This window comes from Callorhinus ursinus, unplaced genomic scaffold, assembly GCF_003265705.2.
Source record: "Callorhinus ursinus isolate GAN/ISIS: 27379988/994484 unplaced genomic scaffold, GSC_fseal_2.0 scaffold896, whole genome shotgun sequence".
NCBI classification, from domain to species: Eukaryota; Metazoa; Chordata; class Mammalia; order Carnivora; family Otariidae; genus Callorhinus; species Callorhinus ursinus.
In genome coordinates this window covers 1-15,451 of record NW_027397951.1, presented here as the reverse complement: position 1 = coordinate 15,451, position 15,451 = coordinate 1, and the positions used below count along the sequence as shown (strand labels likewise).

At 39.8% G+C, this 15,451-nt stretch overlaps 1 protein-coding gene across 1 annotated transcript; it reads right to left on the bottom strand.

Annotated features, from left to right (window-relative positions):
• Positions 1–4,544: 4,544 nt before the first annotated feature.
• On the bottom strand, positions 4,545–12,253 carry LOC112818832 (adhesion G protein-coupled receptor E3-like; the record flags this gene model as incomplete). Its single annotated transcript, XM_025865925.1, has 5 exons — positions 4,545–4,738; positions 6,281–6,394; positions 8,811–8,985; positions 10,519–10,620; positions 12,186–12,253. Coding segments are annotated over 5 exons (653 nt in total), but the record flags the coding sequence as incomplete, so codon positions are not given.
• Between the last annotated feature and the right edge of the window lie 3,198 nt (positions 12,254–15,451).

The following is a 15,451-nucleotide window of genomic DNA, read 5'->3' as shown; positions in this document are numbered from 1 at the left end:
ACAGATGAATGGATAAAGAAGATGTGGTCCATATATACAATGGAATATTACTCAGCCGTCAGACAGGATGAATACCCAACTTTTACATCCACATGGATGGGACTGGAGGAGATGATGCTAAGTGAAATAAGTCAAGCAGAGAAAGTCAATTATCATATGGTTTCACTTATTTGTGGAACATAAGGAATAGCATGGAGGACATTAGGAGAAGGAAGGGAAAAAGAAGGGAGGGGAATTGGAGGGAGAGATGACCCATGAGAGACTATGGACTCTGAGAAACAAACTGAGGGTTTTAGAGGGGAGGGGGGTGGGGGGATGGGTTAGCTCGGTGATGGGTATTAAGGAGGGCATGTACTGCATGAAGCACTGGGTATTATACGAAAACAATGAATCATGGATCACCACATCAAAAACTAATGATGTACTGTATGGTGACTAACATAACATGATAAAATAAAATTTAAAAAAATGTCTATGCTGCCCAGAGCAATCTACACCTTCAATGACTTCCCTATTAAAATACCATTGGCATTTTTCAAAGAGCTGGAACAAACAATCCTAAAATTTGTATGGAACCAGAGAAGACCCTGAATCACCAAGGGAATGTTGAAAAAGAAAAACAAAACTGGGGGCATCACGTTGCCTGACTTCATACTATATTACAAAGCTGTGATCACCAAGAGAGCATGGTTTTGGCACAAAAACAGACACACAGATGAATGGAACAGAATAGAGAAGCCAGAAATGAACCCTTAACTCGACGGTTAATCTTTAACAAATCAGGAAAAAAATATCCAATGGAGTAAAGACAGTCTTCAATAAATGACGTGGGGTAAATTGGACAGCTACATACAGAAAAATGAAATTGGACTATTCCCCTACACCACACACAAAGATAAACTCAAACTGGATGAAAGACCTCAATGTGAGACAGGAATCCATCAAAATCCTAGAGGCGAACAGAGGCAGTAACCTCTTTGACATTGACCACAGCAACTTCTTGCTAGGCATGTCTCCAAAGGCAAGGGAAACAAAAGCAAAAATGAACTTCTGGGACTTCATCAAGATAAAAAGCTTCTGCGCAGCAAAGGAAACAGTCAACAAAACAAAGTGGCAACCCACAGAATGGGAGAAGGTATTTGCAAATGACACTACAGATAAAAAGCTGGTATCCAAGATCTATAAAGAACTTCTCAAACTCAACACCCAAAAAACAAAGAATCAAGTAAAAAAAAAAATGGGCAGATGAGATGAACAGACACTTCTCCAAAGAAGACATACAAATGGCTAATAGACACATGAAAAAATGCTCAACATCACTAACCACCAGGGAAATTAAAATCAAAAGCACATTGAGATACCACTTACACCAGTTAGAATGGCAAAAATCAACAAGGCAGGAAACAACAAATGTTGGCGAGGTTGTGGAGAAAGGGGAACCCTCTTACACTGTTGGTGGGAATGCACATTGGTACAGCCACTTTGGAAAACAGTGTGGTGGGTCCTCAAGAAGTTAAAAATAGAGCTACGCTATGACTCAACAATTGCACTACTAGTTATTTACCCCAAAGATACAGATGTAGTGAAAAGAAGGGGTCTATTCACCCCAATGTTCTTAGCAGCAATATCCACAATAGCCAAACTGTGGAAGCAGCTGAGATGCCTTTCAACAGATGAATGGATAAGATATGGTCCACATATACAATGGAATATTACTGAGCCATCAGAAAGGATGAATACTCACCATTCACATAGACATGGATGGAATTGGAGGGGATTATGCTAAGTGAAATAAGTCAAGCAGAGAAAGACAATTATCATAAGGTTTCACTTATATGTGGATCATAAGGAACAGCATGGAGAACCGTAGGGGAAAGGAAGGAAAATAGAATGCGAAGGGGAAGAAATTGGAGAGGGAAACAAACCATGAGAGACTATGGACTCCAGGAATAAAACTGGGGATTTAAGAAGGGAAGGGTAGTGTGGGGATGGGGTATCCAGGTGATCGTATTAAGGAGGGCATGTTTTGTGATGAACCCTGGGTGTTTTATGCAACTAATGAACCATTGGACACTACATCAAAAACTAATGATGTAATATATGGTGGCTAACTGAACATAATAAAAGAAAAATCAACAATGGTTGAGCCCAGAGAGTAATGGTATCTAAGGCTTGGAAATGCTTAGTATGTGTCAGACTTTTTCAAAAAGCTTTTATTATGGTAAAAATTGCATATCATAAAATTTCCCATCCTAACCATTTTTGAGTGGACAGCACCATAGTGTTAAGCATATTCACATTGTTGTGCAACCCATCTACAGAACTTTTTCATTTTGTAAAACTGAAACTCTATACCCATTAAAAATAAATCATTTCTCTCCCTGCAGCTCCTGGCAAACATCTTTCCACTTTCTGTTTCTATGAACTTGACTACTCTGGGGACCTTATACAAAATGGAAGATTACAGTATTTGTCTTTCTGTGTCTGGCATAGTTCACTTAGCATAATATCCTCAAGTTTCATCCATGTTGTAGCATATATCAATATTGTATTTCTTTATTTTTCAAGTTTTTATTTAAATTCTAGTTATTTAACATATGTGGTAAAATTGATTTCAGGTGTAAAATTTAGTATTCATCGCTTACAATAACACCCTGTACTCATTTTTTTAAAAGCTATATGCTATTTGATATTATTTCATATGGTAATACTAGGTTCAAGTTTTTGAGGAATGACCATACCATTTTCCATAGTGGCTGCAACATTTTATGTTCCTACCAACAGTGCACAGTTATTCCAGTTTCTCTCCATCCTCACCCCATTTTGTTTTGTTTTTATAGTAGCCATACTAATGGATGTGAAGTGATTTGTCATTGTGGTTTTGATTTACATTTACATGATTCGTGACTTCCAGCATCTTTACATGTGCTTCTTGGCCATGTATGTCATCTTTTGAGAAATATGCATTCAAATCCTTTGCTCTTTTTTTTTTTTTGATTGAGTTATTTTGTTGCTGTTGTTGGAATTGTACGCATTCTTTATGTATTGTACACATTCTTTATGTATTCTGGGTACTAATCCCTCAGCAGGTATTTTCTCCCATTCCATGGGTTACCTTTCCACTCCATTGACTGTGTCCTTTGATGCACAGAAGTTTTTACTTTAATATCATCCATTTGCCTGTTTTGTTGCCTGTTCTTTTGGTGTCATAACTGAGAAACTCTTGCCAAGTTCAAGGTAATGAAGCTTTCCCACTGTGTTTTCTTCTAGGAGTTTTATAGTTTTAAGTCTTACATTTATGTCTTTCACCCATCTCGTGTTCATGTTGTGTATGGTGTAAGGGTCCAACTTTGCTCTTTGGCACACAGATATCCAATTTTCCCAGCACCATTTGCTGATGTCAGGCGCTATTTTAAGGGCTTTATACACATGGACTCATTTATCTCACACATCAAGAAGGCACATTGCTATTACCAGCAGCAGAACCTCAGCATCTGGGTTGAACTCAACACAGAAGCCTGGGGAATTTGCCTAACTAGTGAGTGGGAAGGGAGTTGGGACTCAAACCCAGACTGTTCATCGCCATCTCTCCCTGTAGTGGTTTAAAACCTGTCCATCAATTCTTTGGCACTCCCTTCAAAATGTCAAGCCTAATTCCACTTCCTTTGGTGTAGTCTCTCTTGGAACACTCATGGAAGCCAGCTGCCATGCTGTGAGAACACTGAAGCAGCTCTCAGAGAGCCCCAAGCAGTAAGAAAGAGAAGCCTCTTGCCAACAGCCACATGGGGGAACCACCTTGAAAACAAACCCTTTAGCCTCAGTGACGCTTTCTGGGGACAAGCCCCGGCCATCATCTTGACAGCAATCTTACGAGAAACCTTGAGCCAGAGCCACCCAACTAAGCCACTCCCAGATTCCTGACCCACAGAAACAGAGTGAGATAATAAATACATGTCATTTTAAGTTGCCAAGTTCCAGGGTAATTATTTACACATCAAACAACCCCTTTGAGGAAGACAAAATCATTTTTAATTTTGGCAAAGTTCTGAAACCCAGAAAACTTTTCTATTGAAATGTGCCTGGTATGATGTCTTGTTACAGCAATTGAGAAGCACTTCAAAAATACCTAAGGACTATCACTCATCTCACATGCTTGTCTGGATTGGTGCCTTCTTAAACGCTGACCAGTTTTATTTGGACTGGTTTGACAAGTCAGACCTGTCCAGAGACTTGGAGGACAGTTGAGGGGCTGATTCTGAAGTTATCTTCTCAGTGCAGCTCAGGGGTACCCCAGTTTCTCAGGACATCATATCACACCCTTGGCTTATTTTGGACTTTCCAACACCATGTCTCCCAGATGAGCAAGAATTGATTTCATTTTTTTTATTATGTTTGGTTATCCAGCGTATAGTACATCATAACTTTTTGATGTAGAATATATTTCATATTTATAGACTTCCAACCTGTGAATTCATCAGCATGGAAACATTCCCATTTAATTACAAAATCCCTGCAGATATAATAGTCACCTTGCTTTCACACACCTTTTCATGCTGAAACGTGAAATTAATGGACATGGACAGCGAGGTGTTCTCTCTGGATCCCATTGTACCACTCACCACCTTGGAGTTCAGGTAGAAATTATGCAACTTTTCCTTTGTCATTAGGTTTTCCTCAGACACAAAGCTCTCGTCGATGATGGGACCAATAGAAGCATAAGATATAAATGCGACAGCACCTGGGATAAAGAGGAAAACCCCACCTAGTTTCAGTGCTACCCATTTGGGGGCAACATAAGTGATTTAAGGAATCATCTGTGTTAACTTTCATTTGTGAATATGTTGACAGACCACTGGAAAAAATAATTTAGTTCCCATTTATTTAGCCTTTACTGTGGGACAATGTGCTGAGTCATTCACATAAATCATAATTTAATTTTTAATGTTTTTTAATTTAATTTATTTTATTATGGTATGTTTGTCACCATACAATACATCATTAGTTTTTGATGTAGTGATCCATGATTCATTGTTTTCATATAACACCCAGTGCTCAAATAACAATTTCATCCTTACTACCACTCTTGCTAGGGAAAATTTTCTTTGGCATTTTACAGTTAAGGAAAAGATTAAATATATTAAATAACTAACTTTAGTTTAGAGCTAGGAAAAGGTGAAGTCATTATTATATTCCCCCCCCAAATTTTAATGCAAATCAATGAATCAATGGAAGGAATGAAGGGGAAGAGGAAGGAAGGCAAGAAGGCAGGCAGTTTAGTAGATGGGTGAGTGGGTGAGTAGATGGATGGAAGAATGGATGGGTGCAGGGAAGGAAGGAAGGATGGAATGATGGGTGGGTAGATGGAAGAGTGGATAGATGGATTGGTGGATGGATGGTTGATGGATGGATGGATGGATGGATGAAAGACATGACAGAAGATTGGGTTGTTGCATGGACAGATTGGTGGATGAATGAGTGGATTTAGAGAAGGAAGGAAGGGAGGAAAAGAAAGGAAAGGGAAGAGAAAGAAAGGAATGGAAGGAGAAAAGGTGGAAGAAAGAAGGAAAGAGAGAAAGGGAGAAGAAGGGAAGAGATGAAGGAGAGAGCAAAGAAGTGAAAGAGGGAGAAAAAGACTGTTAGCAGGTAAGTTTGCAGGAGGGTTAGGTCATATGAAAGTAAAGGAAAATTTTAAAGGTGTTTAAAGATAGACTGTGCACAGTTTTAAAAATGAGCTAGACAAATATGGAGTCATTATGTCATACACATGAAACTAATATGTCAATTATATCGCAAGTAAAATTTTTAAACAATTTAAAACTCAAAGCAAAATATAAATGAATAAAAATAAACACAAGCATTCAGAAGTTAAAGAGAGAGCAAAAAGGCTGATTGGTTTCCTCTAGGAAGTGGGGAGCCATTCACTGTCCATGTGCAGGGGAAAGACATCTGTTTAAGGAAATCAGCCTAGAGCACTGCAGAGGGTGGAGGTGATTTAAGCAAGGAAAAGACATGGGAAGTCATTAAGAAATCTCAACTCCAGTCCCACTCCAAAAGATCCAAAGTAAACAAAATGGGAAATTGGATTATTTTCTTTTTTTCTTTTTCTGGCTATAAAAGCCCGATATGAATTTCCCAGACTCTGGCTTTATCAGTGTTATCCAGAGAACATACTCAAATACAATAAAGGACCCCTAGGAACTGTATTATAGGAGCAACATGGAATTCCATTGGGAAAATTCTTGGATTGATGTCTAAGTTCTAGGATCACAATTTACTATACCTCCCAAGCTTTCCTTCTCAATGGTGGTGCAGTGAATATCCATGGTCTGCTTTTCTGCCTTCAACCTGAATGTCTTATTCAGCCTGCAGTTCGTAACCCTTAGTGTTTCAATGGCTAAAAAACAGAGAATGTTTGGTCAACAGCAACATCCACTTGCCCACCTGTTCCAATGTGATAATCCTCTGCACTGGACACCAAAAGGAAAAGCCCGCACACTCATGGGAGCAATTACTTCTGATTAGTGTGGGAAAGAAATGGCCAAATCCCATGGGCATTTAGCCAAATTGAAAAAGTGAACTAGGAATTAACCAGGCACCTTCACTCTTTTCTTTTTTATTTAAATTCAATTAGCCAACATATATAGTACATCATTAGTTTTTGATGTGGTGTTCAATGATTCATTAGTTGCGTATAACAGCCAGTGCTCATCACATCATGTGCCCTCCTTAATGCCCACCACCCACTTACCCCATCTCCCACCCACCTCCCTTTCTGCAACCCTCAGTTTTTTTCCCGGAATCAAGTGTCTCTCATGGTTTGTCTCCCTCTCAATTTCTTCCCATTCAGTTTTCCCTCCCTGCCCCTATGATCCTCTGTGCTTTCTCTTATATTCCATATATGAGTGAAATCATATAATTGTCTTTCTCTGATTGACTTATTTCACTTAGCATTAACACCCTCCAGTTCCATCCATGTTGTAGCACATTATAGGTATTCATCCTTTCTGATGGCTGAGTAATATTCCATTGTATATATGGACCACATCTTCGTTATCCATTCATCTTTTGAAGGGCATCTCAGATCCTTCCACAGTTTGGCTATTGTGGATATTGCTGCTATGAACATTGGGGTGCAGGGCCCCTTCATTTCACTACATCTGTATCTTTAAGGTAAATATCCAGGAGTGAAATTGCTGGGTCATAGGGTAGCTCTATTTTTAACTTCTTGAGGAACCTCCATACTGTTTTCCAGAGTGGCTGTACCAGCCTCCATTCCTACCAACAGTGTAAGAGGGTTCCCCTTTCTCCACAACCTCTCCAACATTTGTTGTTTCTTGCCCTGTCCATTTTTGCCATTCTAACTGGTGTAAGGTGATATCTCAATGTGCTTTTGATTTGAATTTCCCTGATGGCTAATGATGATGAACATTTTTTCATGTGTCTGTTAGCCATTTGTATGTCTTCTTTGGAGAAGTGTCTGTTCATGTCTTCTGCCCATTTTTTGACTTGATTATTTGTTTTTTTAGGTGTTGAGTTTGAGAAGTTCTTTATAGATCTTGGATATCAGTGCTTTGTCTGTAGTGTCATTTGCAAATATCTTCTAGTACTTCTCAACCCAGAGAGTACATTAGAATCACTTGGGGAGATTTAAAACCTGATGCTCAGGCCTCATCCCCAAGTGGGCCTTCTATCGGTATTTTTTTAATGTCCTATATGATTCTAATGAGCGTCCAATGCCAGGAACCACTTGAATGAGCATGGTAGAGAGACTAAGATGGCATTCCATGATCCTCACCCCGGTCTTGTGGTATCCAAGTCTTGGGGAAGTCCTTCCCTTTAACTGCAGGCTGGCCTGACAACTTGCTTCTAAGCAACAGAATATGGCAAAAGTGACAGGGTATTGTGCTCATTATTATATTCCATAAGATAGTAACTCCCACCCTGCCAACAGACACTTTTTTGCTGACTTTGATCAAAGAAGCTGCCCTACAGAGTGGCAAGGAACCCAGGGAGGCCTTCAACCTCCAGCCAGCAAGAAACCAAAGCCCTCAGTCAAACACTCCACAAGGAACTGAATCCTGTCAACAATGATGTGAGCTTGGAAACAAATTCTCCCTAGTTCAAGCCTTTAGATGAGGCTCTAGTTCCAGCCAACACTTTCATTGCAGTCTTGGGAGACACCCCCAAGCAGAGTCCTCAGCTAAGCCATGCCCTGACTCCTGACCCATGGAAACTATGGATTATAGATGTGCTGTTTATGATCACTTGTTATGCAACAATTGCTAACTAATACACTCACCTGGAGTAGGTTTCTCTGAATCTCCATAATTATAGATGGTGTATACTTTCTTTTCCTTGCTGATCTATATTTCCTTGAATGTTTATAAGAAATAGAGAGAAATCTCCAATCCAAAATTAAAGCCACACCCTATTCATTTTCTCTGTCATTGTAGTATCTAATGAAATTGGCTACCTCCAAACTTTTGACTGTGGGTCCATGTAGAAAAAAATCAAATCCATGAAATCCAAAATTTTACCAGGCAGTGCACACTGACAATTTGTGTACTGGTTAGGAGAAGAATGTGTACTCAGACCTAGGTGGAGAGTCTGATTCTTTACTCTTACACCATTTAGGAGGCCAGGAACTCATGTACTTTTTCTGGGCCTCAGCCCCTATTATAAAATAGAGGTAATCATGCCTACACTCCAGCACAACTAGGAGGATTTTGTGAGATGATATGCAAACTCGCTAGAACAGAGCCTGGCAACAAACAATGGGAGCTGTGCTTACCATCCTTGTGATTCCTTACCCATAAAAGGCCCTTCCACCGTCTCTGTTTCTTTCATATTTCTGGATGCAGCTGCAAGGACAGCCTTCTCCATAGTCTGCATGTACACTGTCACTAGCCTTGCTTTCTCTTTGTGATTTCCAATGGGTAATTGGGAAGTGAAGTTTGTGAGAAAACAGTAAGAGTTCCCGATTTCCTGTTAGAAACAATCATTGTAAGATGAACGGGAGGCTTTGCAAGGTCAAAGTCCTTTAATCAAACAAATTTGAGCTTGTGTTTTGGCCAAAAAAATTTTCCAATAGCCGGGAGCCCAGGATCCAGCAATGTAAAATCAAAAGCATGCTGGTTTAATACTTATTCCATAATAAAACCATTTTCCTTCTCTTAGACTTTTGTGGTACATTTTTCTGGGTTGGGAGAAGATTTTGGTTTTCATTGCCTTTCCCCAACATTTTGCCATGTGATAACTTCAAAATTAAATTTGACAAGAAGCACAAAAGAGGAGGTATTTACTCTTACTGACAGAGGTTTGAGGGAACTTAAAGCTTTTCTGGGACCATCCCACACCCTTCTATGCACAGACTCCAAAGGACCTGTATGAAATGAAATTCCCCTGAATTGGCAAACCCCAGTTGAGCCCAATTCTGAGAATCTTCGTGTGCCTCATCTCCTAAGAAGGGAAGTCTCAGTAGACTCAGTTCCTTAGCATATCTTTTAATACTTTCCAGGATTATAGTAGTGTTTGGTTTTGATTTGGTTAAGTATCCATCTACATTGGTCAAAGATTCCAAAGTTGTAGTTATGTAGGATGAGTTTCAACACCTCATGTACAGCATGATGGCTTTAATTAAGAATACTATATAATAGGGATGCCTGGTGGCTTAGTTGGTTAGGTATCTGCCTTTGGCTCAGATCATGATCCCAGGGCCCTGGGATTGAGTCCCACATTAGGCTCCTTGCTCAGTGGGGAGGCTGTTTCTCTCTCTGCCTGCTGCTCCCCCTGCTTGTTCTCTCACTCTCTGACAAAAAAGTAAATAAAATCTTCTAAAAAAGAATACTATATAATATACTGTACATTTGCTAAGAGCTTTCAGGTACTCTCACCACACACACATAAAGGTAAATGTGAGGAATTGGGTATGCTAATTAGCTTGACTGTATTAATCATTTCATTATGTATATTTATATCAAAATATCATCATGCACTCCCTGGATATATAAAATTGTTATTAAGACATTTTTTATTATGTTCAGTTAGCTAACATATCATTAGTTTTTGATGTAGCGTTCAATGGTTCATTAGTTGCTTGTAACACCCAGTGCTCATCACAACATGTGCCCTCCTTAATAAAAACTCATAGAGATGAGTTTTTTGGAGCAGTTTTAGGGCAGTGAAACTATTCTGTTTGATACTATAATGGTGGATACACGTCATCATACATTTGACAAAATTCACAGAATGGACAGCATCAATTGTGACACCTAATGTCAACTCTGGCCTTTGGGTGACATTGACATGACATTGCAGGTTCACAAAAGTATCATCTGGTGCCAGATAGCAGGGGAGGCTCTGCTTGTGTAGGGGGCGGGGATATATGTGAACTCTCTATTTCTGCTCAACGTTGTTGTGAACCTAAAACTGCTCTAAAAAACAAAGTCTACTTTAAAAAGGGGTGGTGGTGGAGAAGACATCCACCTGCACCTGGAGCCAAAGGAAAGGAGCTCAGACCTTCAGGGACAGAACAGTGTTTCCCTCTCCACAGCTGCGGGACAGCTTTGCGAAATGGGTGCAGATCTGTCTGCTGTTGTCCTGAGAACTGCTCACATTTAACTAAGAGAGAAGAAGAAAAGGAGGATTTGTTATTTTTCCTTTAATTAGCTTTGGCTGGTTGTCTAGTAGTTTTTATAGATGAGCCCCAGATACGTACGTTATTTTTTTCCTAATTTTTAAAATTTAAATTCAATTAATTAACCTATAATGTATCATGATTTCAGAGGTAGAGGTCAGTGATTCATCAGTCTTATATAATATCCAGTACTCATTACATCACATGCCCTCCTTAATGTCTATCACCCAGTTACCCAGTTACCGCATCCCCCCACCCCTCCCCTCTCCAGCAGCCCTCAGCTTGTTTCCCATGATTAAGCATCTCTTATGGTTTGTCTCTCTCTCTGATTTCATCTTGTTTTATTTTTTCCTCTCTTTCCCTACAATTCTCTGTTTTGCCAAACACATACTTTAAAACTGGTCACCAAAACAGCTTTGGCACCAACGAGCCATGCGACCTTGAAAAAGTCACTTAAATCTCTCTGGGCCTCAGGGTCCCTAATTAAAAACAAAAGAGTTCAGAATATATGGTCTTTACATTTTCCTAAGGCAGTAAAATTCCTTGATTAATTATATTGGGGGACCAACGATGTACACTGCCAATCCAGCCAATGTTTCTTCTTTCTTTAACAAGTCCATTGAGATATATTCACCCATAGGACTCATCCATTTATAAAGTGTATAATTCAATGGCTTTTAGTGTATTCACAGATTTGTACAACCATCACCACAACTGCAATCAGTTTTAGAGCATTTCAACACCCTCCCCTGAAATCTGCATCCCTGAGCAATCACCCCCAATCCCTCCATCCACCCACCCCTTAGTCCCTGGCAACCACTAGTCTACTTTCTATGTCTTGGGATTTGCCTATCTGGACAGTTCATATAAAAGGAATCACGCTCTCTGTGACCTTTTGTGTCTGGCTTCTTTCACTGAGCATCATGTTTTCAAGGTCCATCCATGTTTGTAGCATGTGTTAATGCTTCATTCCTTTTTATGGCTGAGCAGTAGCCCATTGTATGGATGGACCACATTTCTTTTGTCCACTTATGAGTTCACTGGCATGTCAGTCATTTCCACATTCTGGCTCTTGTGAATAATGCCACTGTGAACACTGGTGTACAAGTTTTTGTGTTGGTATGTATTTTCCATTTTCTTGGGTAAATACCTAGCAGTGGAATTGCTGAGAATATAATTCTATGTTTAACTGTTTGAGGAGCTGCCAGGCTGTTTACCAAAGCAGGTCCATGGCTTTCCTTTCCTGTCAGCACGGATGAGGTTTCTGCTTACTCTTCATCCTCACACCTTGATGACAGCCTTGTTAGATACCCCATGGCAACACATCCAGCAAAGCACTCCCTGGATTTCTGACACATAGGAATTTGGAGACAATAAATGTTGTTTAAGTCACTAAGTTTTGGGGTCACTTGTTACATGGCAACATATATTGAATACACCTGCACATTAAGGTGAGGTATCCCTCCCTACATCACCCACTCTATTCTTTAAATGGTCTCCTGTACACTTGTGCAAGCAGAGTGCAAACCCATGAAGTGGTGAACCTTACCTGCTTTTGACAGTTCTGGAAAGTCGGATCACTATTGTCAAAGTTAGAGCAGGTCACAGGGTTGACTTCTAGGACAGAAAAGAGATAAGGTGAGTTAACAACATAGGTTCATCACAAGAAAGAAGGTGCCATGTCTACTTTAATTAGGAGACATTTATCTCCATAATCTTGGAGGATCCCATAATTCCAAAAATAAAAAATGGGAATCCAATTTTGCTTTAGTTTTTAAGTAGTTGGGAAGGTTGTAGCTTGGCCCCTAATAGGGCTTTTAAATATAGGTTTCAATTGGAGGGAAGATGGAAGGTGGAAGAATAGGGGGTCTGTGTTTCATCTGGCCCTTGAATTCAGCTAGTTATCTATCATATCATTCTGAACACCTGTAAATTAAACCTGAGATTTAGGAAAAGAATTGCTGCAATTCTACAAGTAGAAAAGTGACCACCGAGCGGGAGGAAGCAAGATGGTGGAAGAGTAAGGGACCTCGTTTCATTTGGTCCCTTGAATTTAGCTGGATAACAAATCATTCTGGACACCCATGAATTCAGCCTGAGATGTAAGGAAATATATTTGGAACACTACAAGTAGAAAAGAGACTGCTTTTTGCAAAGTAGGAGGTATGGAGACATGAATCTGAGGGGAGATATCAGAAGACAAACGGAAGGGGGAGGGGGCCTCCATAAGCTGGCTACCAGAAAGTGATAGAGCCCCTGGGGTAAAATCAGAACCCTTAGAAATCTGCTCCAGTGAGAGATATCCTTGTTTGGATAGGGAACATTCCTCAAGTTCATAAAATCCATCTATGAAAAACCCACAGCAAATATCATCCTCAATGGGGAAAAGCTAAGAGACTTTCCCTTAAGATCAGGAACATGTCAAGGATGCCCACTCTCACCACTATTGTTCAACATTGTACCAGAAGTCCTGGCAACAGCAATCAGAAAAACAAAAAGAAATAAAAGGTATTCAAATTGGCAAAGAATAAGTCAAACTCTCTCTTTTCACAGATGACATGATACTTTATGTGGAGAACCCAAAAGACTCCACCCCCAAATTACTGGAACTCATACAGCAATTCAGTCATGTGGCAGGATACAAAATCAATGCACAGAAATCAGTTGCTTTCTTATACACTAACAATGCAACTATGGAAAGAGAAATTAGAGAAACTATTCTATTTACAATAACACCAAAAACCATAAGATACCTCAGAATAAACCTAACTGAAGACGTAAAGGATCTATACTCTAGGAACTACAGAACACTCATGAAAGAAACTGAAGAAGACACAAAAAGATGGAAAAATATTCCATGCTCATGGATCAGAAGAATAAACATTGCTGAAATGTCTAGGCTAGGGGCGCCTGGGTGGCTCAGTTGTTAAGCGTCTGCCTTCGGCTCAGGTCATGATCCCAGGGTCCCGGGATCGAGCCCCGCATCGGGCTCCCCGCTCCGCGGGAGGCCTTCTTCTCCCTCTCCCACTCCCCCTGCTTGTGTTCCTGCTCTCGCTGTGTCTCTCTCTGTCAAATAAATAAATAAAATCTTTAAAAAAAATAAAATGTCTAGGCTACCCAGAGCAATCTATACCTTCAACGCCATCCCGATCAAAATTCCAATGACATTTTTCAAAGTGCTGGAACAAACAATCTTAAAATTCGCATGGAATGAGAAAAGACCCCGAATTGCCAAGGAAATGTTGAAAAAGAAAAACAAAGCTGGGGGCATCACGTTGCCCGATTTCAAGCTATATTACAAAGCAGTGATCACCAAGACAGCATGGTACTGGCACAAAAACAGACATATAGACCAATGGAACAGAATAGAGAGGCCAGATATGGACCCTCAACTCTATGGTCAAATAATCTTTGACAAAGCAGGAAAAAATATGCAATGGAAAAAAGACAGTCTCTTCAATAAATGGTGCTGGGAAAATTGGATAGCTATATACAGAAGAATGAAACTTGACCATTCTCTAACAGCATACACAAAGATAAACTCAAAATGGATGAAAGACCACAATGTAAGACAGGAATCCATCAAAATCCTAGAGGAGAACATAGGCAGTAACCTCTTCAACATCAGCCGCAGCAACTTCTTTCAAGATACATCTCCAAAGGCTAGTGAAACTAAAGCAAAAATGAGCTTTTGGGACTTCATCAAGATAAAAAGCTTCTGCACAGTGAAGGAAACAGTCAACAAAACAAAGAAGCAACCCACAGAATGGGAGAAGATATTTGCAAATGACACTAAGATAAAGGGCTGATATCCAAGATCTATAAAGAACTTCTCAACCTCAACACCCAAAAAACAAATAAGTCAAAAAATGGGCAGAAGACATGAGCAGAAACTTCTCCAAAGAAGACCTAGAAATGGCTAACAGACACATGAAAAATTGTTCATCATCATTAACCATCAGGGAAATTCAAATCAAAAGCACATTGAGATACCACCTTACACCCGTTAGAATGGCAAAAACTGAGAAGGCAAGAAACAACAAATGTTGGAGAGGTTGTGGAGAAAGGGGAACCCTCTTACACTGTTGGTGGGAATGCAAGTTGGTACAGCCACTTTGGAAAACAGAGTGGAGGTTCCGCAAAAAATTTAAAATAGAGCTACCCTATGACCCAGCAATTGCACTCCTGGCTGTTGACCCCAAAGACACCCCAAAGACTACCCCAAAGATGTAGTTAAAAGAAGGACCATATACACCCCAATATTCCTAACAGCAATGTCCACAATAGCCAAACTGTGGAAAGAGCCGAGATGCCCTTCAACAGATGAATGGATAAAGAAGATGTGGTCCATATATACAATGGAATATTACTCAGCCATCAGAAAGGATGAATACCCAACTTTTACATCAACATGGATGGGACTGGAGGAGATTATGCTAAGTGAAATAAGTCAAGCAGAGAAAGTCAATTATCATATGGTTTCACTTATTTGTGGAACATAAGGAATAGCATGGAGGACATTAGGAGAAGGAAGGGAAAAAGGAAGGGGGTGAATCGGAGGAGGAGGCGAACCATAAGAGACTATGGACTCCAAGAAAAAAATAACTGAGGGTTTTAGAGGGGACGGGGTGGGGGGATGGATTAGCCTGGCAACCGGTATTTAGGAGGGAACATACTGCATGGAGCACTGGGTGTTATAGGCAAACTGTGAATCCTGGATCACTACATCAAAAACTAATGATGTATTATATGGTGACTAACATAACATAATAAAATAAAATAAAATAAAATAAAATAAAATAAAATAAAATAAAA